Consider the following 26,856-nt stretch of genomic DNA (forward strand, 5'->3'; position numbering starts at 1 on the left):
CAGAGGGAAACCAGCATCACCTGGGTGCTAACTCAATAGACTCTGGTCGAGACCCATATGAAAAAAACTACAGATACCAGAAGGCTGTCAAAGAGCCGGCGAAATAGGTCAAAGTGGTCCTACTGAGTGTCAAGCAAAATCCCTGCACAATCGAAAGACTTTGATCTACAAACTAAGTGAAAGAAAGGGAAGTGAATCTCACACTGAGAGGAAACAAGGGAAGCGAATCCCAAGAGGGGCAAAGTCTAAAGTCCCAAGAAACAGTGTGTTGACAAACGTGAACTCAGCCGAGAGATGTCCTCTGGAACTGTTTAAAAATACATTAAGATTTATGAAGAAGGTAAAACCATAATGAACCTGACCGAGGGAGGATACGATTCGAGAGGGGTTAGCGCCTGGAAGAGGGGTACCCAAAGGAGGAGAATCCTCACCCTAAGTGAAACCAAGAAACAAACTTTCATTTCCGGTATAAACTTTTGTTTTATTAATTTGAAGACATCAGGTCCTCGAAAGCAAGAGACTTTCAAGTGAAACGAGATGAGATTTGGCCATTGATGGTCCTGAGAGCTGCCATTAGAACTGTTGTCTCATGCTGGAGAACCCTGAGACTGTACTGTGCCCCAAGATCCCACCTTACACTGTGCTCAAAACGTGGGGAAGGGAAACCCAGGCACCCACAATTTGACATATTATTCAAGAACACTTCTTTCTTTTCTTGAGAACTATCCCATACCCTTTTGTATTAGTGTAAGGCTTGGCAATAGGTTTCTTAGAATAGGCCCTTTTATTTGACACAACGCCACTAGGACTACCTGATTTTTCATTTGATGGTTGATGCTTGCTCCCATCTTAGATTTAGGTTTAGATTAGGCGTTCCAACCTGCATACAGCATTCATTGTTCAATAAACACCCTTGGTCTGTGATTCCTTGTCTGTCTTAATGTTGCCACCATGAGTTCCTCACATAGTTTCATAGTTGAAATATCCACTGGCATTTATCTATGCTATTTCTGAGTGCAAACGTCTCCGTTCTGTTGGGACGTTGGTTAGTGCTACACTGGTATTTAGATACAGTCAAGAAGTCTTCAGGGACCAGAATTGCGATGGCATAAGCAGAAGCTAAAACCAGCTTCTGGGTATCCAGCATTAACAAGTGACCAGGAGCTACAACCGGAGAACCAGGGTCTAGTGCATAACATACGGCAAATCTAGCTTCCATGTAAGATGCAAACTTATCATGTTGTCCCTTATTTATGACCCATTGTACTTTAAATCGCCTATAAATGGGTCCTAATGTTTATTTAATTCATATAGGAGTGTTTTGTTCAGCATCAGTTGGCCTGAATAAGAAAAGGTGACTCCTGGTAGCTGTTGGTATAATGATAACCAGGTTCGCCTAGGCAACAAGCGGGAGCTAACTAGCTCCCAGCTCCCCTCAATTTCGAACCTTGAATCTTCTGTGATAGGTGATGTTAAATGTGCGTCATGAAGATTTGCTTAGCAGGAACTCCAGATGCAGACATGTAGTTAGAATGTAGATGTAGGTTTTGGACTTACTGGAGGGGGGTTGATGACTTGCAACTTTTCCGTTGCATTCCTGCTATAGTACCTTTCGTGGTCCTAGGCTTTAGGTGTGGAACAAGAATTGCGTGCATCAAGTGAACGGGTGGAGGAATACATATATGTAGTCTGTCCTATGTGTATGCTGTGTCCTTAGCAGCGGTGGGTACTGTGTGCATATCTCTGGTTGATGTGATATCTGTATAGTCTGTCCAGTGTATTGGGCAGTGTCATTAGCAGTGGTGCCTACAGTACATATCTCTTATTGATGAGAAATTCAGAGTGTCAAATTGTTTGGTTCAGGATACTGGTTAATTGCACTCCATTCTAGATGACCGTCCCCAAGGCAAGGACCTCAGTACAGTGGCCAGGGGCATTGCTGGGGGGGGCTATAGGCTCTGATATTTTGGTTGTAGCCCCGGATAGAATCTCAGGAGCTACAGCCAAAAGACTAGCTAGCCCCCATTCCCAACAGTTGTGACATCAGCTTAGCCCCGGGTCTTTTCCACAACTCCCCTGACAGTGGCAGATTTAAGGCAAAGGGCCCCGTGGGAAAAATTACAGAGGGCCCCCAAGTGGGCGGGTCCTGGAGGCGGGGCCCCCAAAGTGGGCGGAATTGCGCAAAGATGAACTTTAGGGACACATGATTCATTTTATTTAAGTTGTGATTTTAAAGGCCCAACGCAGACATCCAGCCCTGAACTAATATTACAGCAAGCAGAATTCAGGTCTGCTTAAATCTGCATTATTTGTTAACTATAATACATTAAACACTTGCTAGAGCAGAGGAGCGTGCGTTTCTGGAGAGGGGAAAGGGCGAGAGGTAAACTGCCGAGTCAGAGCACCCTGCTCCGAGCTGCAGCGAACAACTGGGAAGTGATTAACAATAGTGGGCATTGTGCACCATACGGCAGGCGTCTAACGCCCATTAATAGATTCATTGCCTCCATTACAGTGCGCTGTGACCATCTGCTGAAGTTCGGGTCTGACTGCAACGTGTGTCTCAGAGAGAGACTGGGAAGGGAAGAGGTATGGCAGGGCACAGGGGCCCGCTCACCATTTGTCTGTCTGCCGACCGTTAAATCCGCCACTGCCTCAGTAGCATGCAGGGAGGATTGGTTCAATTTTAGTGAGATCCGTAAATGTCAATAACAGGGCCAGGGCTTCACGGGGTCACTAGGCTTGAGGGTCTGTGTACTGGTGGTGTTGGGTGCCCAGCTCCAAAACGAACAATTAAGACATTCAAGGAAAATAGCCAGGGCATGTTAGAGCGGGCTGCACTGCAACCCAGGCTGGCGATGGATCACCAAAATTGCCCGCTTTAAAATGTTTTCCTGTGGGAATTCAGGACAGACAGTCACGCCCTTATCACTTGTGAGATCTGGGAACTTCCCGCTTTCAGGATAGTGTGGTAAACCGGGTGGGGGCAAGAGCATGCAATGCCCAAGTGTGGTCCCGGGTGCTAAGCTAAGGTGTGGAGTAGAGCGTAGTCAATGAATGGAACGCATAGCCTGACAAACACCAAGAGAAGAATGTGATAGCCCTGTTAGTAGTGTGATAATTCAATGATGTTCCCATACCATGTGCTTTATGGTGTGTGCTTCTTGCAGCGTACTCCTGTGCCCTCCAGCGAGAGATCCTTATTCAGGGACGGCTCTACATCTCCCAGAATTGGCTTTGTTTCTATGCCAACCTCTTTGGGAAAGATATCAAGGTAATGTAATGTAATCATAATTTGTACTGCTTACATGGCACACACCACAAACTGAATGGTTTATTGGCATGAATAACAACTGTTATTACACATCTCAATGGTACCTATCGACCTCTGCATGGAAAAGGACCAAGCCAGCCCTGCTGGGATTTAAACCTGTGACTGCAAGATGCACACAGAGGCAAGCACTTAACTTTGAGAGCTATCTTAGACACTGTTTGAGAATTTGTGGTATGTTTTAGATGTTAATGTTCCACCTCGTTGCGGCCGGTTCACTGCATTTGGTGAAATGGCTGTTTCCCTGCCTTTTTATGCAGCATTTTATAGAGCGGGCAGATTCGGCACTAAGTAAAACATGATTTTAAGGTTAGTGGGAGTTGGTTGTGGGTATAGGGGGATTGCCCCCCTTAAAGAAAATGCTGCAAGTATCACAGGGAAATGGGTGCTGCGACCAGATGGGCCGGATCCATTCCTTATGGGTAGGTTCACAAAACTGAGAAGAATCATCATGGGGCAGGAATCAGGGTGTATGTTTAACAAATGTGTATTAGGGCTAGTAACAGGCATGGGCAAAACTAGGAAAAAGCAACGTAAAACCTGGACAATCATATTGCTTCTCCTTGGGTTTAACAGTTTGAGGCTAACCTTGTAAATCTCAGTCCGGTTTCCTGTCCTGCTGTTTTTGATCAATTCAGTCACTCACAGTCCTGGGGTTTTTAAGTGTCACCTGCACTTTTTTCTGGTCTCTGCTTCCGGTAGACTCTGGTCCTCTACTTTTCATCCTCATACCCGGGGAGACCCCTTTTTTCTTGGTCTCTGCGGCCCACTCACATGCTAGAGCCAAACGGGTAGAATCCGGGGCAGTATAATGGTGGTCAAAACCTCAGACCTTCCATCGAGAGGCTGGTAACGTGAGTGTATTTAGAGGGTTTATTGCAGCTTTGTCGCCACCTCCTTCTCTCAGACTCCTAGATAAGAGGCCCATCATCACTTTTCTTCTTGACAGGTTGCAACAAAATTGTGCCTAGGCGGACCTCTCCTGCACCGGCTGTCCTCTCCTCTACAATATGTCTCTGCGCATGTACTGCCTCCATTCTTTGCCAGGCGCTTAAACCACCACATCCTCCAGGCTCATCTTTGTCAAGAACTGGCTTTGCATCCTCCTGAAACTCTACAACTTCTCTATAGATCACTCTACTCTTATGTGCACCTTATCTCCTTTACACTCTCCAACTATGGTCCTCCTAATCTCCTCCATGTACCCTTCTCCCTTGACTTCTCTCTGCTCTGCCTTCCTCTCTCCTTCCTCTTGGGTGCCCCCTCGCTCTTTTTTAGCATATCTTCCAACCTTCTACTGGTGACTCCTTTCAACCTCCTTCCCATGCCCCCTTCCGTTCCCCTTGATGTTCTCTCAGTATCTCCCTCTGTCTCATCTCTTAACGCCTTCCAATCTCCTCCTAAATGTTCTTTCTCTCTCTCGTTTCCTTCCAAACTATTCCTTGATGCTCACTCTCGCTCATCTCCTCCTTGTTCTTTTCCTCCTGAATATCTCCATCAACCTATTCTTTCTCCTACTTCCATTCTAATGTTTCTTTTACCAAACTTAGCTCCTCCTCCCACTTCTACCTTGATGTTCTCTACACCTCTTCTATGTGCTCCTTCAACTTCCTCTCCGTCTCTCTCCACCTCATCTCTTCTCGGAAGACCTCTTTCCTCCACCTCTTTTTTGTCTTGAACAATTCACAAGGGATGGTGGGGGGTGATATCGACTAAATTGGAGTCGAATCAATAACCTACACCTGTCTTGCTTTATAGAAATGAGGGTTATTTTTAATTTATGGAATTTAAACGGTCATTAATAAATGTTGGAAAGACCGAAGTTCAGAACCATATTTTAACAAGTTCATTTGAGTGCATATTCATCACAGAAAGTGCAGTTATAGAGTTTAGTCGAGTGTTTTGTGTGGACTCGTTTGGCTGTAGTCTTTTTTTCTACTCACGGTAAGTGTTTCTTTACTGCCTGCAAACGAAAGCAGATCAGCTGGTTACAGACTCCACCACCAGCAGAGCGCAGTTGAGTGAGTGTGCTGTGTGCACTTGTGAAGCTGCAGTCTTTTTTCCTTGCACAGCGAATGTTTCTTTACTGCCAGCAAACGAAAGCAGATCAACTGCTTATAGACTCCACCCCCAGCGGAGTGAGCAGAGTCCAGTTAAGTGTCTGCTGTAGTCTTTTTTCCTCGCACGGCGAGTGTTTCTTTACTGCCTGCAAACGAAAGCAGATCAACTGGTTACAGACTCCACCCCCAGCGGAGCGAAGCGGAGTGCTGTCGAGTGTTTGCTGTAGTCTTTTTTTCCTCGCACAGCGAGTGTTTCTTTACTGCCTGCAAACGAAAGCAGATCAACTGCTTATAGACTCCCTTTACCTTAAAAAAAACTGCATTAGATACTTTTTGTTAGATGGTAAGGCATTTAATGCTTTGGCATTCGATGCTATGACTAGATATCTCTTAATCAGCATCTACTTTAATCCACTGACGGGGGATTTTGAAACTGTGATGAATGAGATTGAAAATGCCCTACATGAATGGCAAATGAGGGTGCGGGCGGTCCCATCATTTTAGGAGGGGACTTTAATTGCAATTGTACAGTGATAGCCGATTAGTTTGCTGAGCTTGAAGGGAGGGAAAAGAGTGGGCTAAACGTTGGGACCTTGAGAAGGGCCAGCATTGGGAGGGAATGGTCGCACTTCCGGTCAAGATGGGGTTACACCCAATCTAATTTGATCGGGGGAAAAGTCGCTAAAAGATACCCCAACCTGGGCCAACTCAATCACATCTTCAACGGTGGATTACATCTTCATGAAAAACTTCGATTTGACTAGATTGAGAGATCTACAGATTCTAAAAACCCATAGAAGCGACCACTCCCTCCTCCTGTTGATGGTACTAGCGGCAACCCCCCGCTGGACACAATGGAATATATGGGTGATAGACTACTATCAATTTGCCATGAAGGAGGGAGATTGGTCCCGCGCAGTTCCAATGTGGTGACTATCAATAACAGGCTTGCCCGGTGGTGGAACAATCTCAGCATAGAAGGGGGGCAGCTGCACCCGACTAATTTCCCAAACTACTAAGTAAGCTGGTAAGAACGGGGGCCTTGGCTCCCGGGAGACCATTTAGTCCAACTCTAGATATTAAGAATTGCCCATTTTATAGCAAAGTTTCAGAAAGAAAATGCCTGCTACAAAAAGAAATCAGGAGTGTAAAAAAAATCTTTCATGAATAACAAGTTAGATTGCAAAGAGGAAATGAACACTCTGGTGCAGACACAGGAAAACACAGAAATATATGCATATTAATGAGGGTCTGTGGCAAAGCTTGTAAAGAAAGATACCCGTGGTATCTGGTGGACGTTGAATAATAAGTTATCATCCCATTTAACTTATTGACACATCCTCCAAGGTCTTCGCCACTATGGTTCTGCGAGAGTTGAGATCCTGGGCGGAGGCTACCCATCGCCTACACCCATTGTAAACATGATTCAGGAGGGGCGTGGGCACCTTACAGAGTGAGATAGTCCTCCATGCCTGTCTTTCGGAGGTTAACTGTAGGGTGCCTACAAATCTGTATGTAGCAGCCATAGACCTCTCTGCAGCCTTCGATAACGTGCATCTTCCACATTTATGGAAGAAGCTGGTAAGTTGGGGTATTGAACCAGGCCTTCTGGCCATGATCCAGATCTTATACTCCCACACCAACTGCAAAGTAAGGGTAAACAGCAGAGGAGACCTTTCTGGAGCCATCTCTGTTGTTAAGGGAGTTCGACAAGGGTGCATTGTCGCACCCAGTCTCTTCAATTAGTATCTGGAAGATTTGTGTGAGGAAGCTAAGCCAGGGGGGCGTTTTTTTTTTAGATCCATCTCTGTTGTTATGGGAGTTCGACAAGGGTGCATTGTCGCACACACTCTGTTCAATTTGAATCTGGCAGATTTGTGTGAGGGAGCTAAGTCAGGAGGGCGGGGGGTTTTGCCCAAAGTGTGGGGAGTTGTCAATGGCCTGTATTGCCTATGCAGATGATGTAGTCCTTATTGATTACACTCCTGCAGGACTACAACACTGCTTGACTGGGCTCATTACTTACCTATCTGAGAACCATCTCACAGTAAATCCAGCTAAATCTGTGGTGATGACGTGTAGTAAGAGGATGAAACAGATCACTTATAGGTGGACAATCAATGAGACGTGGATCAAGAAAGCGGACTGTTTCCAATACATTTGTTTTTCTGTCTCTCACAAACAAAGATGCCTAATCGTGGAGGAAGCAAAAATGGAAGAGAAAGTGGGGGCGTATTTGTCTCTATTCAATTCTCCCTCCTGCCCCTAATCAAGTTTTACCGGGCCAAGATATCAGCGATTGTGTTGTACGGAGCCGAGCTGACTCAGGGTAAGAGCAGAAAGTTCCTGGACATTCAGGAATGGAGGACCCTAAAGAGAGTGTTGGGGCTCCCAACCAACGTTCCAGTGAGTCTAATCAGATGGGTTGGTGTCATGGTGGGCACAAGTGATGAAGCACAGCCTGACACTGTTCTTTAAGATGGCTAGAGCTGAACAACCACAGATCGACCATTATCTGAACACCACCATGGGGAAGGGATTCAATACCTTCTTGCGCACAATTAAAAATAGGTGTGAGGCATTTATGGAACAATTGGACCTGAAGGGCCCGGTTTCAGATGGCCTATTAAAATCTAAGGTATAGAGACGGGCGTCTAAAAATGTATGCTGGGCAGGAAGCTTGGTATTTGCCACAGAGAGAGCTTAGACTCTGTCAAAGAATTCCCATAAACGAAGCTCAGAGATTGGTACCTCAAATTTAGACTGGACTGTTTGCTGACCCTAGATGTGGTGAGGCCTAAATTGGGGATCCCCAAGGGAGCTCAGACTCTACAGACTGTATGGAGGGGAATTTGAGTCGCTGCAACATTTTGTGATGTAATGCCACAGGGTTTTGAAGGAGAGGATTGCAATATTTACTCCCTTGGTCAATTCCACTACTGGTCTTCTAGCATCTGACCTATGGCACAGACTTAAGACAACTGCCCACCTGTCACACACTATGGCACTGGTAAAGTTTTTGATTACTATCTTTGCTGGACTGGATGAGGTGATGGAAGGAGCTCACCTAGAGGTAGAGGAACTGGTGGTTACCGGGTAGGACATTCTGAAAAAACTGTGCTACGCCCCCCTTTTTGGTGCGGGAAGGATGAATTGGAGGGTCGAGGCGTCTAGATGCTAACATTGAAAGCACTGGCGTTTATTTTGTAGAGAAAGGCTGTAGTCTTTGTCTGATAATTTAGAGTGATGATTTGCGTGCGCCTTTAAATTGTAACGAAAAATGAATTGCATTTTTGATATAACTTTGTCAATGTTTTGTATTTGAATATTTTGTAAAAGTACCTTGTGCACTGAACATTTTTAATTAAAAAATATTACAGAAAAAAACACCGTTAGGTAGGCATACTAGAACAGAGTCCGCTTCTTCCTGTCATTCCTTAGATTGGCAGCCCACCACCATCATCTAGGGATTTTGTGGCACACACAAGGGACATTTGAGTTCCTCTTCGGGGACCGATACAGTCTAGGTTTTTCAGTCATAAAAAGAAAAATATCCTCTCTGCATTGTGTTATTATGTTAGTTATGGATGTTACAGGGGGTTGACTTACCCAACAGGTCCTCCATTGTATATATGAGATATCCTACCCTAGCAACAAGGTTTTCCCCGGGAGCGCTTCTCCTGAGGTGATACTGAGCGGGGTAGGTGGGAGTATGATGCACTGCAGGCAGAAGATACCCCATGTAAAAACTCCCATCTCGTTTAATGTGCAGCCAGGGGCTAACGTTGCCTCCAGTAAGGAAATAGGTTCCACAATATGTTGCATACCAGGACTGGAAACATGAAAAATCGGGGTCAAAGGCAAATGTGACATTATTAATCACTACAATGGTATTGGTGGACAAGTAATAATGACATTTGCTAGTCCCATAAACAGAAGGCCCGGATTAGTGTAACATACCAAACCAGTTGCCGGGGAGGAAAGATGTAGTGCTGCTGGCTTGATGTATACTTGGTCTGTCGTGGGCAAATTCAGAGGACCTGTAAAACCCAAGTAAGCATGAGCATCCCTACAGGGTCCTGCGCCTTGGGACTGGTTGACCAACTTAAGATCCAGACAGACGTGCCACCACTCGAAGGGACCGGGCGCAATAGGGAACTTGGAAGATAAGTCATGAGGCAAGTGGGCAAAAACCCAGCAGTCAATAAGATTTAAAATTCAGGCATGTAGGTAAGTGATGTCACTGTGAACCCAGAGATATTCAGAGGCACCATCATTTTCATGACAAGTAGTGTGAAAAGCAGCCATCACAGTGAAATGATGATATATCAGTATTCTAACAATAACGATGATAACAGAAATATAGCCATAGTGTACATTAAGGCCAAACGTCAAATATCCAGGTCCAAAATCGAGTCGTGGCACAAGCGCAAACATTTGTGGCTAGAAGACACTGTTCGATTCAGATCATCAAGGCAGGTGATGTGCAGGACATGAGTGAAATAAGTTTGCCAGGGCAGAACGTCCAGTTCAAGGGTTATATAGGCTAAGTGAATACTCTTTGCCAGTGCACTGCCACCTCAGGGGGACTCATTGTCATTGAGGGCACAAATCCTGGGGTGAGTAACCTGGCCAGTTGCCACTTTGTTCAGAGCTATTGGTTCTCAGGGGCTCTTCCACAGGATCGCAAAGCGTACCTTTAAGTGGCTGCGTTATGAGATCCAGAAGGGTCAGACACTTAAGGCGGTACACCACAATGGAGGTCTGAATCAGGTTTGTTTCCTGAGGGAATCTGACTGCATGACGAAGGAGCCTTAGCAATAGAGACCTCTCTGTGAAGCCTTAAACATACACCAACACAAGGGCATCCTTTATTTTAATCTTAGTAGATGACATTAATTAAACCTGACAAGCGTTAACTACGTAAACCAGTTTAGGCTATCAAAATAGATCCTCCAAGCCATACAAGCAAGTAACTTGCACCAAGCAACATTAGAATTATATAGAAGCATATTCCTTTAAAACAATAAAAATGAAACCATGGACTGCATAGATGAGTCAGTAAGAGAACTTTCAATGTTCATTTTTTAGGGCAGGTTGTGTGTTCTACTATCTCCCACTGAAATTAGGCAACCGGCTTGATTGTTTGAGCATCACAGATTAATGTTGAAACTCAAACCACAGATTGAACGATATTGCTGTTGTTGAATTGAAAGCAGTTTGGTTGTTACAGACATTATGCCAGTTACATAATGGCTTAAAAAAGTCAAATGTGTGACTTATGTAGTTATTGACCGCTACATGTCCGGACCATAATATGAACCCACAATGAACCTGCTGCACTGGCAGAGTTCGCTTTATCTGAGAACAGGAAAGCAAGGTCTTGGATACCTTATGTCAGGCATTGGACAAACACGCATCTAAAGGCAGTTGGTGGTATGGTAGCTGTAGTAAATAGTCCGCACAGGTGTGTATAAGATCTTTGGAGGAGTACGTGCACACACAGGTCCCCATAAACGTTTACATGGACCCACGCTGAGGTGAACGTATCCCTGCCCATAGAGGTGTGCATATGGACTGACACATGCAGAGGAGCGCATGAGCCTACATGTGCAGAAGTACCCATGTGTCTGCACATGGGCCCATGCCCATCTGGGGTGTGGGCACATGCGGTCACACATACACAATGCACTTTTGGCCAGCATCGAGGTGCATGTGAAGGTGCCTATTGGCCCATATGTGCGGAGGTGTGTGTGCGTGTGTGGACCATGTAAGTGATAGTGCACATGGGCCAACACATACGTGAGACGTGGGTGAACACAAGGGTGATTACTAGGGAGGGTAATGTTGGGTGTACGAGCCTGCTTGCGAGGTAGTGTGTCAACCTGCACCAGTAGGTGCATGGGCCTGTGATGACCGTGCATGAGCCCATGCACATGAAACTTGTTCAGGCCCATGCAATTCAAGAGTGTGAAAACCCTCACACCTCTACCTTGTCAGCCCATGTGCTCCTGCACACAGCCTCTTGCACACCTCAGTGCAGGCCGAGTGCACCTCGGTCTCAGGAGGCTAGCTCAGGGTCTCGGGAGGATAGCTCAGGGGCAACGTTCTCGCCTTGGAAGCAAGACAACAGGAGAAACACAGGTTCGATCCCTGGGTCCACGCTTAGAAACGCAGGGGTATTAATTATCGCGTTATAAATAACCAATCATATCATATCCATGTGATCCATGCACATTCTCTCCAGTCCTAAAACATATCGTGGGTGGAAGTTGTGCCCTTCATGAGTCAGCTCCACAGATCCACTATTAGGTTCTGAAGAAAGCAGTCTGTGAGTTGTGATTCTTGAAGGCCAGCTCATGGTTTAAGAGTAACAGACAAGGAGAGAACACAGAAAGAGACAATCTAAAAATAAGGCCCACCATGAGTCCATATTTCAAAATGCATTTCATATTTCTATGTCATAACAGGTTATGCGTGAGTGGGGAGTTATGTAGTTGAGTAGAAAGGGGTGCGTCTGAGGGGGCAGATGGGTAGATTGACAAATGTAGTGTAGTGGGCCTTACATGGTATATTGCTGTAGATAGAATTGAAGGGTGTTGGATTTGTACTTTAGGAGGTTTTGGATTAAAATCAATCAGAAAGGTGAATTAATGAGAGTATATCTTGAATGATTGAATGGGACTTCTGATGGCTTTTATTACTTTTGACAATTTTTGTTCTTTGGCTTGTTTTATTTTAGGTGGTTATCCCTGTAGTTTCCGTTCAGCTGGTGAAAAAGCACAAGACGGCAAGGCTTCTTCCAAATGGAATTGCGATCACCACCACTGCCAGCAGGAAGGTATGGCCGCAGTTGGAGTTAGCATTGCTGTCATCTCCGTTGAGATAGTTCAACTGTTTAGAACATCTACAAAAGGGCTATTTCAACATTGAGACCTGAAGGCAACCCAGTGATGGAGTGAATGTAGGCTTGTGTGTCTGTGAACTTGCCTCGCTAAAAAATATTATGCAAACTAAGGGAAGTAAAACACAAAAGTTAATCAATTTTCTGCAAGGTTATAACCCCCCAATTTCGTGCTAGCAAAAAAATAGAACCACTCAAAATTGTTTGCAATGAGGCTCTCTTTCTCTAACTCAGAAAATATATTTAGCACTTATTTTAGCAGGTACAATTTGTGGTCAGGCCGGGCAATAACTTATTTCACACAAGCTATTGAGGTTCAACAGAATGAGTTTAATGGTTACTTTAGTGAAGGCGTCTGACTATAAAGCTACAGGGACAAGGAACCACTTAAATGTAACAAGGACCTTTTAAAATTAAACAGTGTGAACAATGGGTCAACGCAAATGGTGGTCTCTCCAGGTTACAAACACCTCTGAAGGTTAATGCACAAATCATAACGTTTTTAACCTACTCTTTCAAGTCTTTGTCCCTCCCTGACACACCCTATTCTGCGAGGTAATACCCAATGAGATGGACAGCAAAATGTTTTTGCAATTGCTAACCTTATGAAGTCTTTAGCCTCCCGGCAACCCAAACCTAAAGCCCAAAATGTTTCAAGGGATGGTCGGAAAACGAGTTCAGAAATCTTGGTCTCAGTTGGCCTACCGTGATCTAATGTAACAAAACAGCTAAGCTCTCTTGGGAGGGTTTGCTCATAGTCTGGACCACGCTACTCTATCTGTTTTCATCACACATCTCCAGACCTTTTCACAGGTTGTAGGCTTCTCAAGCTCCTCTGGTCAGGCTTCCATTCAGCTTTCATTTCGCAGAGCACTGGTTTCTCCCCAACCTCTGATACTTTTAAGCCCATGGAGATCCCTCCAGGACCTTGGGTTTCTCACCCTTGACTTCAGGCCTCCCTCAGCCTTTGGTTTCTCTGCGTTCATTTTGGGTCTCACCCCAAACATGGGTCTCTAAGTATTCATTCAAGTTCTTGCTGAGACCTTGGGTTTCCCTGCATTCTCATCAAGTCCCTCCAAGACATTGGCTTTCTTAGAACTCTCTTCAGATCTAATGGGTATTTTCTCCCCTCCTCGGTCAGGGTTCCTTTCAGGCTGATTTTTTCACCCTCCTGCCACAGTCCAGGCTTCTCTGTTTCTCCTCAGCGGTAGGTGGTGAGTGAACAAATATTCCCTAGAATTGCTAAATGAATGTTACTGGCCAGAGGACGTAACACAAGACTTAAAACCCAATAAAATGTGGGCACTCTAGGCTTAGTATCTCAAATCACAGTGGTTGGAATAAGGCCAAGAGGGCCTAAAGTGGGGTGTGGGTAACTATATCACAACCAAAGTATTTCTCATCATTACAGTCAAACATAAACAAACAGTGAGAGAGAAAGACATACCTAGTCTAAGGTAGGACCGTGTTCCTGAGTCACAATCCTCAAGTCTAATGAAAAATGTGTTTTCTGGGTGGTTTCGCCACTGATGGTTCACAAAGTCATTCACAGTTCCTGGAACAGTTAAGGGGTCCAATACTCCCGCCGCCACCTTGAAGTACGGTAGTCAATGCCAGCACCACAGCACTTAAGGGCGTAGCATTCAGCCACTGTCAGACTATTCCTTCCCCATCTGTCTTGGATGGATTGTCATGCAGCAGTCATTATTGGTACCCTCCTTAGCCAAGGGTGGGTGATTCTGGTAGGTGCGGGTTCAAAAGGGCCTCTCTCTTCTTTCACTTACATCTCACTTTCCTCTCCTCTCTCCACACATCCCAAGGATTTGAAATCATACCCCCGTCAGGGTGCAAGTAGGGTCACCCCTGGCTGAAACAAAGACTGGGTACTATCTCTTTCTCTGCTACCTTATCACTCTCTCTACCGGTCTCGTCACTCTCTCCAACATTTCCCTTCTGTTGCTCCTCTCCTCTTTTCTCTCTCTCCCTCACAACTTAAACCTTTCCCTTTTGTTCCTGTACTCTTTCTTCTCGCTCTTCCTCTTCTCCCCTCTTTCCCTCAGTTATTATACTTTTAGAGATATCCACAGCATTTGTTACTGTGGATCTTTATTTTCTATGACAATATTTTTCATTCCTTCCTTGATGACCTTGGGTAGAGCATTTAACTGGGTCAATTTGTGCACATTTCCTCTGCTGTGCATATTTCCATGTTAGGTTGCTTATGTGGTGTGGAAGTTGCTGCAATGCCAAATAACTGTTGCACAGTAGACAATATAAATGGTGTCTTACAAGGATGTTCTTAATTCAGTGTAATGCCCTATGGGCTGCCAGGCCCATCAGGATAGAAACCACGTATGCTACTTTTTTAGGCATAGGGCTTTATCAAAGTGGGGCTCTTTAGAAGACCTGACTTTACTTGGTGTGAAGGGTCAGAAATGAAAGCCAGACACAAAGTTGTCATGTTTTTGTTCAAAGACTTCTATTCAATTTATATGGATTTGGAAAATGCCTCTCTGTCCCCGCTCTAAAGGGGAGTTTCCCTCCCTAAAAAACAAAAACTAAGGCTATGTCTGTGTCAGGATGTCAGAAATCAAAATCCGCTCCTTGTGTCCAAACATTCTATCCTGACCCTCACACTACAAACAAAATAATAAAGAGAAAAGGGAGATGTCTTTAACCTGGTATTGGCAGAACAAAATGTGTTCATAAATGAAAAATAGAACGGATCCAACATAAATGTTCTCCATAATAAAAAAGACCTTGGATCCAGAGGGTGGTCCCTTTCCCCTGAATTATTTAATGGGATGGCAATGTCTCTTATTCTAACAGTTCTCGTGACTCTCCTTGTCATGAATCAGAACTGGAGTTTATGGAAACGTTGGTGGCTCTGTCAGGTTCCAACACATTCCAACTGTAGTTTGTTCAGCGGTCTAGTCTTTTTCGAAGATGGCCGCTCCATGTTTATACTGGCATTCAGTATGCCGGTCGGAGCTTTGAAACCCTTATCTGTCATTCTGGTAAGACGCTCGTAGTTCGCTCTCCCTCTTTTTGCATTGCCTTCCCTTTTTGCCGACTCTGTTTTCTCCTGTTTTGCTCTCCCCTGGCACCTCGCTGTGCGCAGCAGTTTCTCTCCCACTCCCGCTTTCATTGCTCTCTCTCTCTCTCCTCTCACTCTGCGGCTTCCCCCTGATGATTTCACTGTCCCGATCTGCTGTGGCTTCCTTTCCCATCCTGCGGTGGCCACTCTTTCTTTCCAGTTGCTGCCTCCCTCAACCTCTACGCCCCCATCTCCTCTTTTGCTAACTTGTTCGCTCATGTCTACAGCATTGTCTAGACAACCTTCTATTGCTGTCCTCCCTTGCTACTACTATATCTAGTAGGTGCTGGCAATTAAGTACTTTCTTTTCTGAGGGTCTCCATACATCAGTTCCACCGTTATCCTCATAAGAACATCCACGTTTGAGGACACTCTGATCAAGAACTCCAGGGTTTTTTCCCACCAAAAGGCTTTTCCCTGGTCATGGGTTGGCTCCTCAGAGTCCCCACTGCCTGGCTTGCTGCTTATTCAGGCAAAGTGGCCTCCGGAGGAGCTCGGCCTTATCTCTTCAAAAAGAAAGAGAAGAAGTGCAAGTCCATGGACCAGAAGAAAAAAGGCAAATCTCCAGAGCAATCCCACGAAAGACCCAGGTGAAGAGATTGAAAAAGGGATATCCTCAGATTCTGAGAGATTGCAATGGCTAGAATCCACAATGGCAAGCCTGGAAAAACACCAGGAGCTGGTAGCTGCCCTTCAGGGACTAACTGTAGAGGTTCAGAACCTCAGAGCCAAAAATGGCTTTAAGACAATAAGCATCCTTCCGGGATGATCAAACCTGTTCCTTGATGCTTTCCTAGTCTACTTCACCTTTTGCCCCAGAGCATATGACTCCAATATGGCCAAGGTGGGATTTCTGATTACCAATCTAGTGGGTAATGCCTTGGCTTGGACTACACCCCTGGTCACTGCATCTGATCCGACAATGAATGACTACAATCCGTTCATACAGATGTTTAAGGCACGATTTTGAAGGGCTGAAAGTCCAATTCTCCTCCTATGAGAGCTTGTTGGACATTAGACAAGGGACTGCTGATGCCCAGGCTTATGTCTCTATGTTTCAAAAGGTGGCAGCCAAGGCCGGGTGGCCAGATTCGGCACAGATTTGTTCTGGCGCGGATTACAAGAGGAGCTAAAGGATGAATTAGCCCGGATTGCCAGACCAGCTACCTTCCATGAATTGGTAACCTTCTCCTGACAGATTGGCGGAAAGGAAACATGAGAGGAGGAAGTTCAGAAGTCTTCCAAGTACACCTTCACCTATGCCCCTCCAGGCAGAGAAACCGACAGCAGATGAGCCGATGCAGATCCGAGCAGCCAGAGTTCCTTTAACTGCTCTAGAACGAAAGAAGTGAAGGGATCAAGGGCTCTGCATGTACTGCGAGTCCAATAAACATCTTCTGAGAAATTGTGCTGAAGTTCCCCCGTGTCGCCAGGGAAACTAGTCTCCCCGACCTTAATCAGGGCTAAGGGAAGAAAGCACAAGTCCCTGTAATCACACCCAAAGGAAAGAAACCACTGAAGACAATCGGCTAATGGTTTTTTGTGTACAGTTAATTCTCAAGGATTGAGCATCCATTGAAGTCCAGGTTATGTTGGACTGCGTAGCGTCAGGAAATTTTATGGACGTAGCCTGGGCACAAGAGATGAACATGCCGTAACATGATAAGAAGGATCCCATTCCAGTGGTTAATGGTTGATGGCTCACCATTAACTTCAGGGCCTATCTTCCAGGAAACATGCGCCATTCCAGTCTCCATGTTCCTTCACAGGGAGATAATTTCTTTTGACCTGATTCATGCAGTCCATTTTCCTGTGATTTTGGGTATATCTTGGTTGTGTAAGCATAACCAGGGTATTGACCGGACCTTGAACACTATCCAGTTCCAGTCTCAGTACTGCCCCTCCCCAATTTTGACTGGATCAGGAGACTGAATGCTCCCAAACAGGTGTGATGGTTCCCTTTTCCTCCTCTGTGGTCCTCTCTGTTCCCATATACTATCAAATCTTCCAGGATGTCTTAGAGGACGTTACCCCAAGAGAACTACCACTGCATCGGAAGGAAGACTGTCCCATAGACTTGCAACCTGATTCTACCGTACCATTCGGTAGAATGTTTTCCTTGTCTCTTCCGGAAAAAAGGGCATTGAGGGTGTACTTAGATTGTAACCTACAAAACGGACTGATCCGGCAATCTAAGTCAGCTGCCGGGGCCTCTTGCTTTTTTATTCCCAAAAAAGATTCAAAGGAATTGAGGCTTTGTATAGACTACTGCAGGCTCAATAATCTCACACTCAGAGACAGGTATCCCATGTCCTTGATAAAGGACGTCCTAGAAGCCGTCCAGAGTGCTAGCATATTCACCAAACTCGACCTTAGCAGAGAATATCACCTTCTAAGAATCAGACCCAGAGACGAATGGAGGACAGCAGTCCAAACTCCCTTGGGTCATTATGAGTATCAAGTTATGCCGTTTGGACCTGTTAATGCCCCGGCCGTATTACAGAGATTCATGGACAAGATCTTCTCAGACCGCTTGCTCTCCTCGGTGGTGGTCTACCTAGACAATATTCTGGTATATTCCTCTAACCTCGCAGAACACAGACGACACGTTATTGAAGTCCTACATCGTCTGCGACAACACTGTCTACTAGTCAAACCAGAAAAAAGCATATTTTAATCTGCTACTGTTTCCTATCTTGGGTTCATTCTTTCAAAGAAAGGAGTACAAATGGACCCCGTAAAACCAAAGCCATGCTCCAGTGGCCAGAACCAAGGCCCATCAAGGATATCCAGAAATTCCTGGGGCTGGCAAATTTCTGTAGGAATTTCATTCCCAATTTCTCTGAAATTGTTTTACTCATAACGGGTCTGCTGAAGAAGGGAGTTCAATTCGTATGGAGTTCTGAGGCGGAATCAGCCTTTCAGGAGCTAAAGAGGGTCTTTGTTTCAGCACCCATCCTTCGTCAACCAGACCAGGCGATCCCTGTTGTAGTAGAGACAGACGCCTCAAAGGGCGCATTGGGAGGCATTCTTCTACAAGGAGGATACGGAATGGGGCATCCTGTAGATTACTACTCAAGAACACTCACTCCTAGTGAAAGGAACTATTCCGTTCTCAAAAAGGAATTGCTGACAATCCACCCAGCCTGCGAAGAATGGCACCATCTTTTACAAGAGGCGGCCTTTCAATTTTTGGTCCCCACGGATCACCACAACCTCTGCGGTCTCCAACAGATGGAGTGTCGAAACTCCAGGCATGCCAGATGGTCATATTTCTTCTTTCAATTTGGTTTTACTATAATTTACATACCTGGTCAAGAGAACATCAAGGCAGATACGCTGTCTCATAGCCTTGGAGACAATTCTGGGAAATACCAGGGCTACAAGAGCATTCTAGCAGGGAAGAGATTCATCAGAGAGATTAACGCATTCTTACAATATGTCAAACAAGCCACCACTAAGTACCAGACTGGTACCACCCAACCGCTTGAACGTCCTTTGTCTTAAAAAGGGACTCCTGTTTAAGGATAAGAGTTTGTTTTTGCCCACAAAAGAATTGCAGGTATTGGCAATATCATGGTACTATGACCTACTGACCGCCGGCCATAAAGGTCAAGCAGAAACATTGGATTTGGTGTTGCAATATTTCTGGTGGTTTCAATCAATAAAGATGTAAAGCAATATGTTTAAACATGTCCTTCTTGCACTCTAAACAAGTACTCGACCACCAAGCCCTTAGGTCTCTTACAATAAGAATTTCCTCCTACTGGACCTTGGCAACACATCTCGACCGACTTTATTGTCAACCTTCCTCCATCACAGGGACATACTGCTATAATGGTGACCATAGATTCCTTCACCAAATCAGCACATTTCTCTCCCCTCACAGGACTTCCTTTCGACCCTTGACGGCAGCTGTGTTTTAAAGGACATAGTTAGATTACATGGCTTTCCACGTACCATCGTGCCTGAGAGAGGATCGCAATTCACTTCAGTTTTCTGGTCCACCCTCTGTAAATGTCTTGGTATCCATCATGCTCTATCATCAGGGTACCACACTCAAAGTAACGGACAAACTGAAAGGCTGAACGCCACGTTGGAGCAGTATCTGAGGTGTTTTAGTAATCAAAGGCAAGACGACTGGTTCGACCTACTACCCCTTGCAGAGTTTGGATACAACAACACCATACACATTGCCATACGGATGAGTAACATTTTTTGCACCTATGGTTACCACCCCAAACATTTGCCTGCTAGGGGATTCCCTCCTTCCAAGGTACCATCTATGGACCTACTCCTGGAAACTCTAAATCGTACCCACAAGGAAGCTCTACAAACCCTAGAAAGGAGTCCTACAAGACCGCGGCAGACTGAGGAAGAAGACGGAACCCATCTTGGGATGTTGGCACTAAGGTTTGGCTATCGACCAAATACCTACTCAGATGGGTGCATCCCAGCAAATTTTCTCCCTCGTTACATTGGACCATTCTCGATCGAATCCAAGGGCAATCCCGTAGCATTTTGGGAGATTAAAGAGGATTCATCTGGTATTTTATACCTCCCTCCTCAAAAACTGTCTTCCAGATCCTTATGTAAGAAAGACAGGAATGAAGAACCAGATGAATATGAAGTCTCGAGACTCATAGATTCCCAATACAGGCATGGAACTTTACAATATCTGGTTAATTGAAAGGCTATTCAGAGGTGAAGAGAACCTGGGAGCCCATTTGCAACATACACGCCTACTGTCTAATCCGTCAGTTCCACAGAAAACATCCAGGAAAACTGGGTGGATCCCAGATAAGGAGGGGTCATACTGTCATGAATCGGCACTGGAGTTTGTGGAAAAATTGGCATCTCCTTTCAGTTCCAACACGTTTCAACTGTAGTTTGTTCAGCGGTCTAGTCTTTTTCAAAGATGGCCGCCGCATGTTTATACTGGTGTTCAGTACACCGGTCGGAGCAATGCAACCCTCATCTGTCATTCTTGTAAGACGCTCGTAGTTCGCGCTCCCTCTTTTTGCATTGCCTTCTCTTGTTGCCGACTCTGTTTCCTCCTGTTTTGCTCTTCGCTGGCAGCTCGCCGTGCACAGCAGTTTCTCTCGCACTCCCGCTTTCATTGCTCTCTCTCTCCTCTTGCCCCGCGGCATCGGCCTGGTGATTTCAATGTCTCGATCTACCGTGGCTGCCTTTTCCATCCTGCCGTGGCTACTCTTACTCTCCAGTTGCTGCCTCCCTCAACCCCTGCACCCTCACCTCCTCTTTTGCTAACTTGTTTGTTCCTGTCTACAGCATTGTCTAGACAGCATACTATTGCTATCCTCCCTCGCTACTACTATATCTAGTAGGTGCTGACAATTCAGTACTTTCTTGTCTGGTGGTCTCCCTACATCAGTTCCACTGTTGTCCCCCTAAGAACATCCATGTTTGAGGACACGCTGATCAAGCACTCTAGGGTTTTTTCTTCCAAAAGGCTTTTTCCCCGGTGAGGGGTTGGCTCCTCTGAGTCCCCACTGCCTGGCTTGTTGCTCATTCAGGCAAAGTGGCCTCTGGAGGAGCTTGCCCATATCGCTTCAAAAAGAAAAAGAAGCGGCGCAAGTCCATGCCCACGGAAGAAAAAAGGTGAATCTTCTGAGGAATACTCAGAAGACCCAGGGGAGGAGATTGAAGAAGGAATAACCTCCGATTCCGAGACTCTTTGGCCCACAACAATCATGTTAGGTAAAACAATTCTGTATCGATCTTTCTGTAACACAAGTTCCTCCTTGTTCTAACAAACACTGTTTATTCCACAACATTTCTTGTAGGTTTGCAATTTGCCTGGTATACTCCCGTGCCAGGACTCTCTATGCACTTCCAACAGTCTGGTGTACTCTCCTGTAAGAACTTCTCTTGTACTTCCAACTGCCTGGTATACTTCCCTGACAGGATTTCTCTTGTACTTCCAACTTCCTGGTATACTTCCCCGACAGGATTTCTCTTGTACTTCCAACTGCATGGTATACCTCCCTGCCAGGACATTGTATGTGATTTCAACTGCCTGGTATATTTCTCTTGCCAGGACTTCTCACTTGTGTTTCAGTTCCTTTTATATCCAAAACTACAAATACCGTTCCTGGTTCGGTATATCTGTCTGTTTCAAAGAACATTCAATCTTTTCCCAACACTTGCACTTCATGCATTTATGTTAGTGTGATTTGGGTCTGCACTCTGCCTCTTTTACTTTCAAACAATCTTATTGTTTTTCTCTTGGCAATCTCATACCGCTCAAATTGTCGTTTGTCTGGTTGCTGAAATGCCCCGGGTCCCCACTTGCTTTGGGCTGACTCATTGGTGCTGTGTAGCGTCTTCGGTCCCGTTCGCACTTATGCAGCATATTTCTGCTGCTTGCTTCCCACTATGACCTGTTCAGGCGTCTCTCCAGGAACTCTCACATGGCTCCTGGCATCTCCACGGCACATCCTGCTCATGCACCATGACTTTCCTTCTCTACTGGCGAGCTCGACTGCTCTGCCACACCAGCTCTTACCTCCAGCATTTGCTCACCTCTCTGGAAGATGCAACATCTTCTGCTGAACCATTTCTCATACTGCTGTTGGCATGTTTAAATGTCCCGCGCACAGGTTTTTTTTACCAAACAACCAGCACGCGTATTGAGCTTGAGGATCCTGTATAGGTGTACCAGGGGACCGGGGTTCGTGCTACAAAATCACTGCTCGGCAGAGTACCCAGGGCCAAAAAAAACATCCCCCGATAAACAGACGGCTAACTCAGCCAAGGGCAAGTTAGAACTGTCCTTTATTTTCCATAACACACAGGGATCATACAGGAAATGCGATATCTCCAGGAATCACAGCTCCTCAGCCCGTGTCAGGGGCTTTTGTTGGTGTGTGGCATCACAAGCTGGGGCTCTTAAGAGCTTACACTATTGGGTGGCTGGGGTGGTAGTGCCTATAGATGGCACCTATAGAGGTTAGTTTACTGGCCCTTGCATGTCAGGTGGCTTTGCCTGAGCCTTCCCCAAAAACTATCTATTACATTGTTGCAGGGTCGCAGGTTTACCATTGGCCCTGGCCCTTTGCCATCACCCCTGGATTTATGTTCCCCGATTGGCTGGAGCGGGTCTCCTCAGGCCTGGGACCCAGCTCTGTTCTCAGCGCTCTATGTACCGTCTCAAGGTGATGAGAAAGACTATGGGCCTCATTAGGAGTATGGAGGTAGCCATGCCGCTAGGTAGCCATTCCGGGTCCGGGTACCACAAAAGGGGATTTACCGGGTCATTCCAACTTTGGAGGGTCCGGTAAATCCCTTTCACGGGACACGGTCCCGGTACATCCCCATTCCCATTTGAGCCTCCATAGGGCTCAATGGGAATGGGGAGGATGTAACAACGGGCCCGTTAATGACGGGCCCGTTGTTAGCATCCTGGTCTGCTAGCGGGTCCCACTAAGGATGCCTGGTCTGACCAGGCGTTCCAGAGTGGGACCCGCTGCAGACCTTGTAATAGGGCGGCCCGGAATGAACGGTGCCGGTCCCTTACCAGCACCGTTCATTCCATGGCCGCCTTCCTCGTTATGAGGCCCTATGTGTCCCCATTGTTGCTACTGTTATAACCACTTTGCTTTAGAGAGTGCCTGCAGGTTGCAATGTTGTAAAACAACACATGTATCAGTTCTCGTCTGCGTCGCTGGGAACTGCTCCTCTTCCCACTTTGGGTAAACGGTTATTGTTCGAGCTTTCGAAAATTGAGCTTTCCTATACGCGATTAGTAAGGATTTATTCTGCCATTTCGCAGGTTGCTCCCTGTTCCTGGAGCCAGGAATGTTCTGCTCATCCCTGACTTTGGCTGCGAGCACCAGCTCTAGACAGTGTGTTGCAAAACCTGCTTTCCTTCATCCCTCAGTGTGAGGCCTGTTGCTTCATGTAACTCTACTATAGTTATGCTATGATTTCTATATGTCCATATTGTGTTATATTCCTTATGGGTTAGTGGTACTTCGTTCTTCCATCTTCCTTATACGACTCTGTAGTTCCATATGGTTAGTTGCAATAAGTGACTGCAAGCTTGCTCTGCATCTCTTGCTTCTCTTGCGTTTCTGCGTTTTGCTAATAAATAGGAAAGGCTTCTGACAGTATGAATATGTATCTGTTGTAAGGAACTCATGTTGGCAACAGTAAAGACAGACACAAGTGATCACAGTTCAAGGGTATTTATTAAACTGAATATGCATGTTGGAAAAACACCTAATCTAAACCTAAAACAAAGATGGGAGTAAACTACAACCATCTAATAATAAGGCAGTCCTAGTGGCATCTTGTCAAAAGAAAAGGGCCTATACTATGAAAAGAAACTATTGCCAATCCTTACTCTAAATACAAACAAAGAGTGTGGGATGAAGTTCACAAGAAAGAAAGAAGTGTTCGCAAATGATATGTCAGGATGTGATAGCCGGTGTTCTCCCTTACCCATGTTTTGAGCACGGGACAAGGCGGGATGCCTGAGCACAGCACATGCTCAAGCTTTCCCAGCATGAGCCAACAGTTCCCCTCTCATCTAATAGAACCTTTGGTAGTTAAGTCTCTTTTTTACAAATAGTCTCTTGCCTCTGAGGACCTGGTGTGTTGTAAATAATTAACAAAAGAGTTCCTTTCTGTAGGCACATTGGGTGACGACCTTTCACCCCTGGATTACCTTCTTCCGCGCTCAGATATAGCAAAAGTGCTTTGCAGTATCAGGATCTTCGGTAGTTAAGTTTCTTGCTTCTGAATGCTGATGGGTTCCAAAATAATAAACAAAAGTTCCTTCTTTATTGTACTTGGGGTGATAATTCTCCACCCCTCGGTCCCCCTCTTCCAGACTCAGAGCCCTCTCAAATATCAGCCTCCCTCCGTCGAGTTTACCCTGGCTTGTATTGAAAAGATTCCTATGTTGCAGTCACGTGTCAGAGGGGTGATGGCTTCTCACCCCTGGGTCTCCCTCTACCGGGCTCAGACCCCACTCAAATGCTTGCCTTCCCTCCGTTGGGTTGACTATGGCCTTTTCAATACAATCTCATCTGTGACTTGCACAAATCTTAATGTCTTTTTAAACAGTTCACTGTGGACATCCCTCTGCCGAGTTCACTCTTATCAACACACTGTACATTGAGACTACAGACTTCGCCTCCTTTTATCGGCATCCCTTCGTCAGGTTCACTTTTGCCAACTTTGCCGTTTTACACAATTCCTTGAACAGTTCTTACGATGCAGGATTCACTTCCCTTAACTTTACAGTCATCTGGCGGTCAAAGATTTTCGACTGTACATAGGATTTTACAAGACCCATGTATGACCGCTTTGACCTCTTTCCCATGGTTACAGTAGTTTCAACAATAGGGTAATCACCCAGAGTTTCCTGAGTGAGCACCCACTTGGTGCCTGACTCCTCCGTAACTGGTTTTCCCCTTTTACATTTACAGTTCATGGTATTTCTTCAATTAGCCGTTTTCTACTTTTGTTCAACACATTTCGGTTTCTTATCGGCTCTCCCCTCGACTCACCGACTGCGATGAGCCACTTGGCTTTTCTTGTCTCTGGAGTCAAGCCAGGTACCACAGTGGCAAGCGTCTCTCCCTGGCTTGGTTATCAGTAGAGGAGGGCCCCATGTACCGTTGACATCTGCTGCAAGACATGCTTAAGATTCCTTTGGTGGATATTTCACAGGCCTGCCTCATGAAGGGCTAGGTTGCTTCTCTCCTTGACACCCAGTTGGTTTGTGCTGTCTTTCTCCTTCTTTCTCCTTCTCTTGAACTGCAGTGCTGAGTTAGCTTTTTTGTTGTGCGGTCTTCCTTGCTCGTATTGTGCTCTTGTGCTCCACCTTTTATCCCTGTGGGAAAGGGAAAGGGCCGTCAGATGTGTGTGATTCTTGTTAATTGCCTGACCCTTGTGGTGGGACATGTCAGGTAAGCGGCTCTGGTGTTAGTCTGTCATCTTTCGTGGTGTGTGAGAGTGTTTGTGTCAGAAAAGGGGGGGTAGCGTGTTTCAGTATCCTATGGGGTAGGATGGAGAAAAGGTGTTATAAGAAGTGGGATACTGTGTCTCACCCGCCGGTGTCCGACTTTCGCTCCCGAAGACCCCCAACCAGGTGATCCTCCTGCACTGGTCCATCCCCAGGAACTGGATCCAATAGCGATGGCGTGTTCTGGCCACCTGGATGACAGGTCCCCAGGGACTAGTAAGTGAGAAACCTTCCGGTTGCTCACACCGTCCTCTAGCTACAGAACTGTGTAAGCATGTTTTTCGTGTGTGCACTTGTCTGTCTATATAACTTCGTGCAGGGATGCAATTTTGCTTCGTGGCTAACTTTACTATGTCATGGTGTCGCTAATGATGTCAGCACAGCTGGATATTTGTCATTAGTTGACCAGGTCCAGTGTTGAGGCACCTGCATTCACCTGTGGTTGCCTGAGAGAATATCTGTTCACATATGTAGAAGGCACTGGTCCTCCTGGGGGCTGGCCAAACAGTGACTGGCATCTAGCATTTCTGACTCTTCGGGCTGCCATGCCAGAGGGGCATTCCAGGGACCCTCTCTTCACTCCCCTCCACCCCCGCTGGTTGATTTGCCGACCACACCATCAAACCTATTCACTGTTGCTTTTGGTAGCTATATCTTCGTTATTCTTCCAAGATGTCCATAGTAATTTGCATGATCATCCATACTCCATTTCATGTAACTGCATTCTCCTTCCGTGTTGCACCATACCCATTTCACCCAGTATTTCGTGTTGTCCATGAGATCATCGAATGTCATCATCTCAGTCGGGAACAGTGGGCACTCCTTCATCTGTGTCCTTGTTTTATTTCTTTCCTCTACTATCTTGTCCACCATTTGTATCCACTAACCCCTTAATTCCTATTATCTTTTCTGTCGTATGCAGCATTTCGTGATACAGATCCTAATCACACATTGTGCTACTAGTACCAATATTAGTGCTCCTAGTAATTCTTTTAGTCCATCTTCCACCCATGTTGGCATCAATGAAAATATGTACGACAGGCAGCTTTGATCTTTCCCTGTACCTTTTGCTTCCTCCTCCATCTTGGCGTGGATTTTTTCGACAATCTGGTAACTGCTTCTGTGAGTGTGCCATTTTCTTTGTTTACAGGCACGAATGTACAGCAAGAAGATCCCATCTTGGCGCAAACTCCTCCTTCCATTGCTGTTAGAAGGTCTGGAACATATCTGTTCTGGAGGGCCATCAACCTTACTGCTCAGAGCTCTTCTTTTATCGCATTAAAGCCATTAACAGTTGAGTTTATTGTCTGCATCAGCTCCCATCTCATAATCTTGAGCCATTTTGCATTTGTGTATGTTTGTACAGCTGGAACTACTGACGCAAAGAACATATCCGTCCTACTGAACAATCGGCATTCAGGTGGCACGTCGCCCTGAGATGCTTCCGATGCTGATGAGAAGTAGTTC

The 26,856-nt window shown here is 45.7% G+C and overlaps 1 protein-coding gene across 5 annotated transcripts in view; it reads left to right on the top strand.

Annotated features, from left to right (window-relative positions):
* The window catches only part of GRAMD2A (GRAM domain containing 2A), a 439,501-nt gene that overhangs the window by 353,734 nt on the left and 58,911 nt on the right, over nucleotides 1-26,856 (top strand). For all 5 annotated transcript variants that reach the window (XM_069624655.1, XM_069624656.1, XM_069624653.1 and 2 more), the window contains 2 exons: nucleotides 3,171-3,274; nucleotides 12,134-12,232. In XM_069624655.1, the coding sequence (XP_069480756.1) occupies nucleotides 3,171-3,274; nucleotides 12,134-12,232 (203 nt within the window). The remainder of the gene's footprint in view (nucleotides 1-3,170; nucleotides 3,275-12,133; nucleotides 12,233-26,856) is intronic.

Source organism: Ambystoma mexicanum, chromosome 11, assembly GCF_040938575.1.
Source record: "Ambystoma mexicanum isolate Mex_15411 chromosome 11, UKY_AmexF1_1, whole genome shotgun sequence".
Classification (NCBI taxonomy): domain Eukaryota; kingdom Metazoa; phylum Chordata; class Amphibia; order Caudata; family Ambystomatidae; genus Ambystoma; species Ambystoma mexicanum.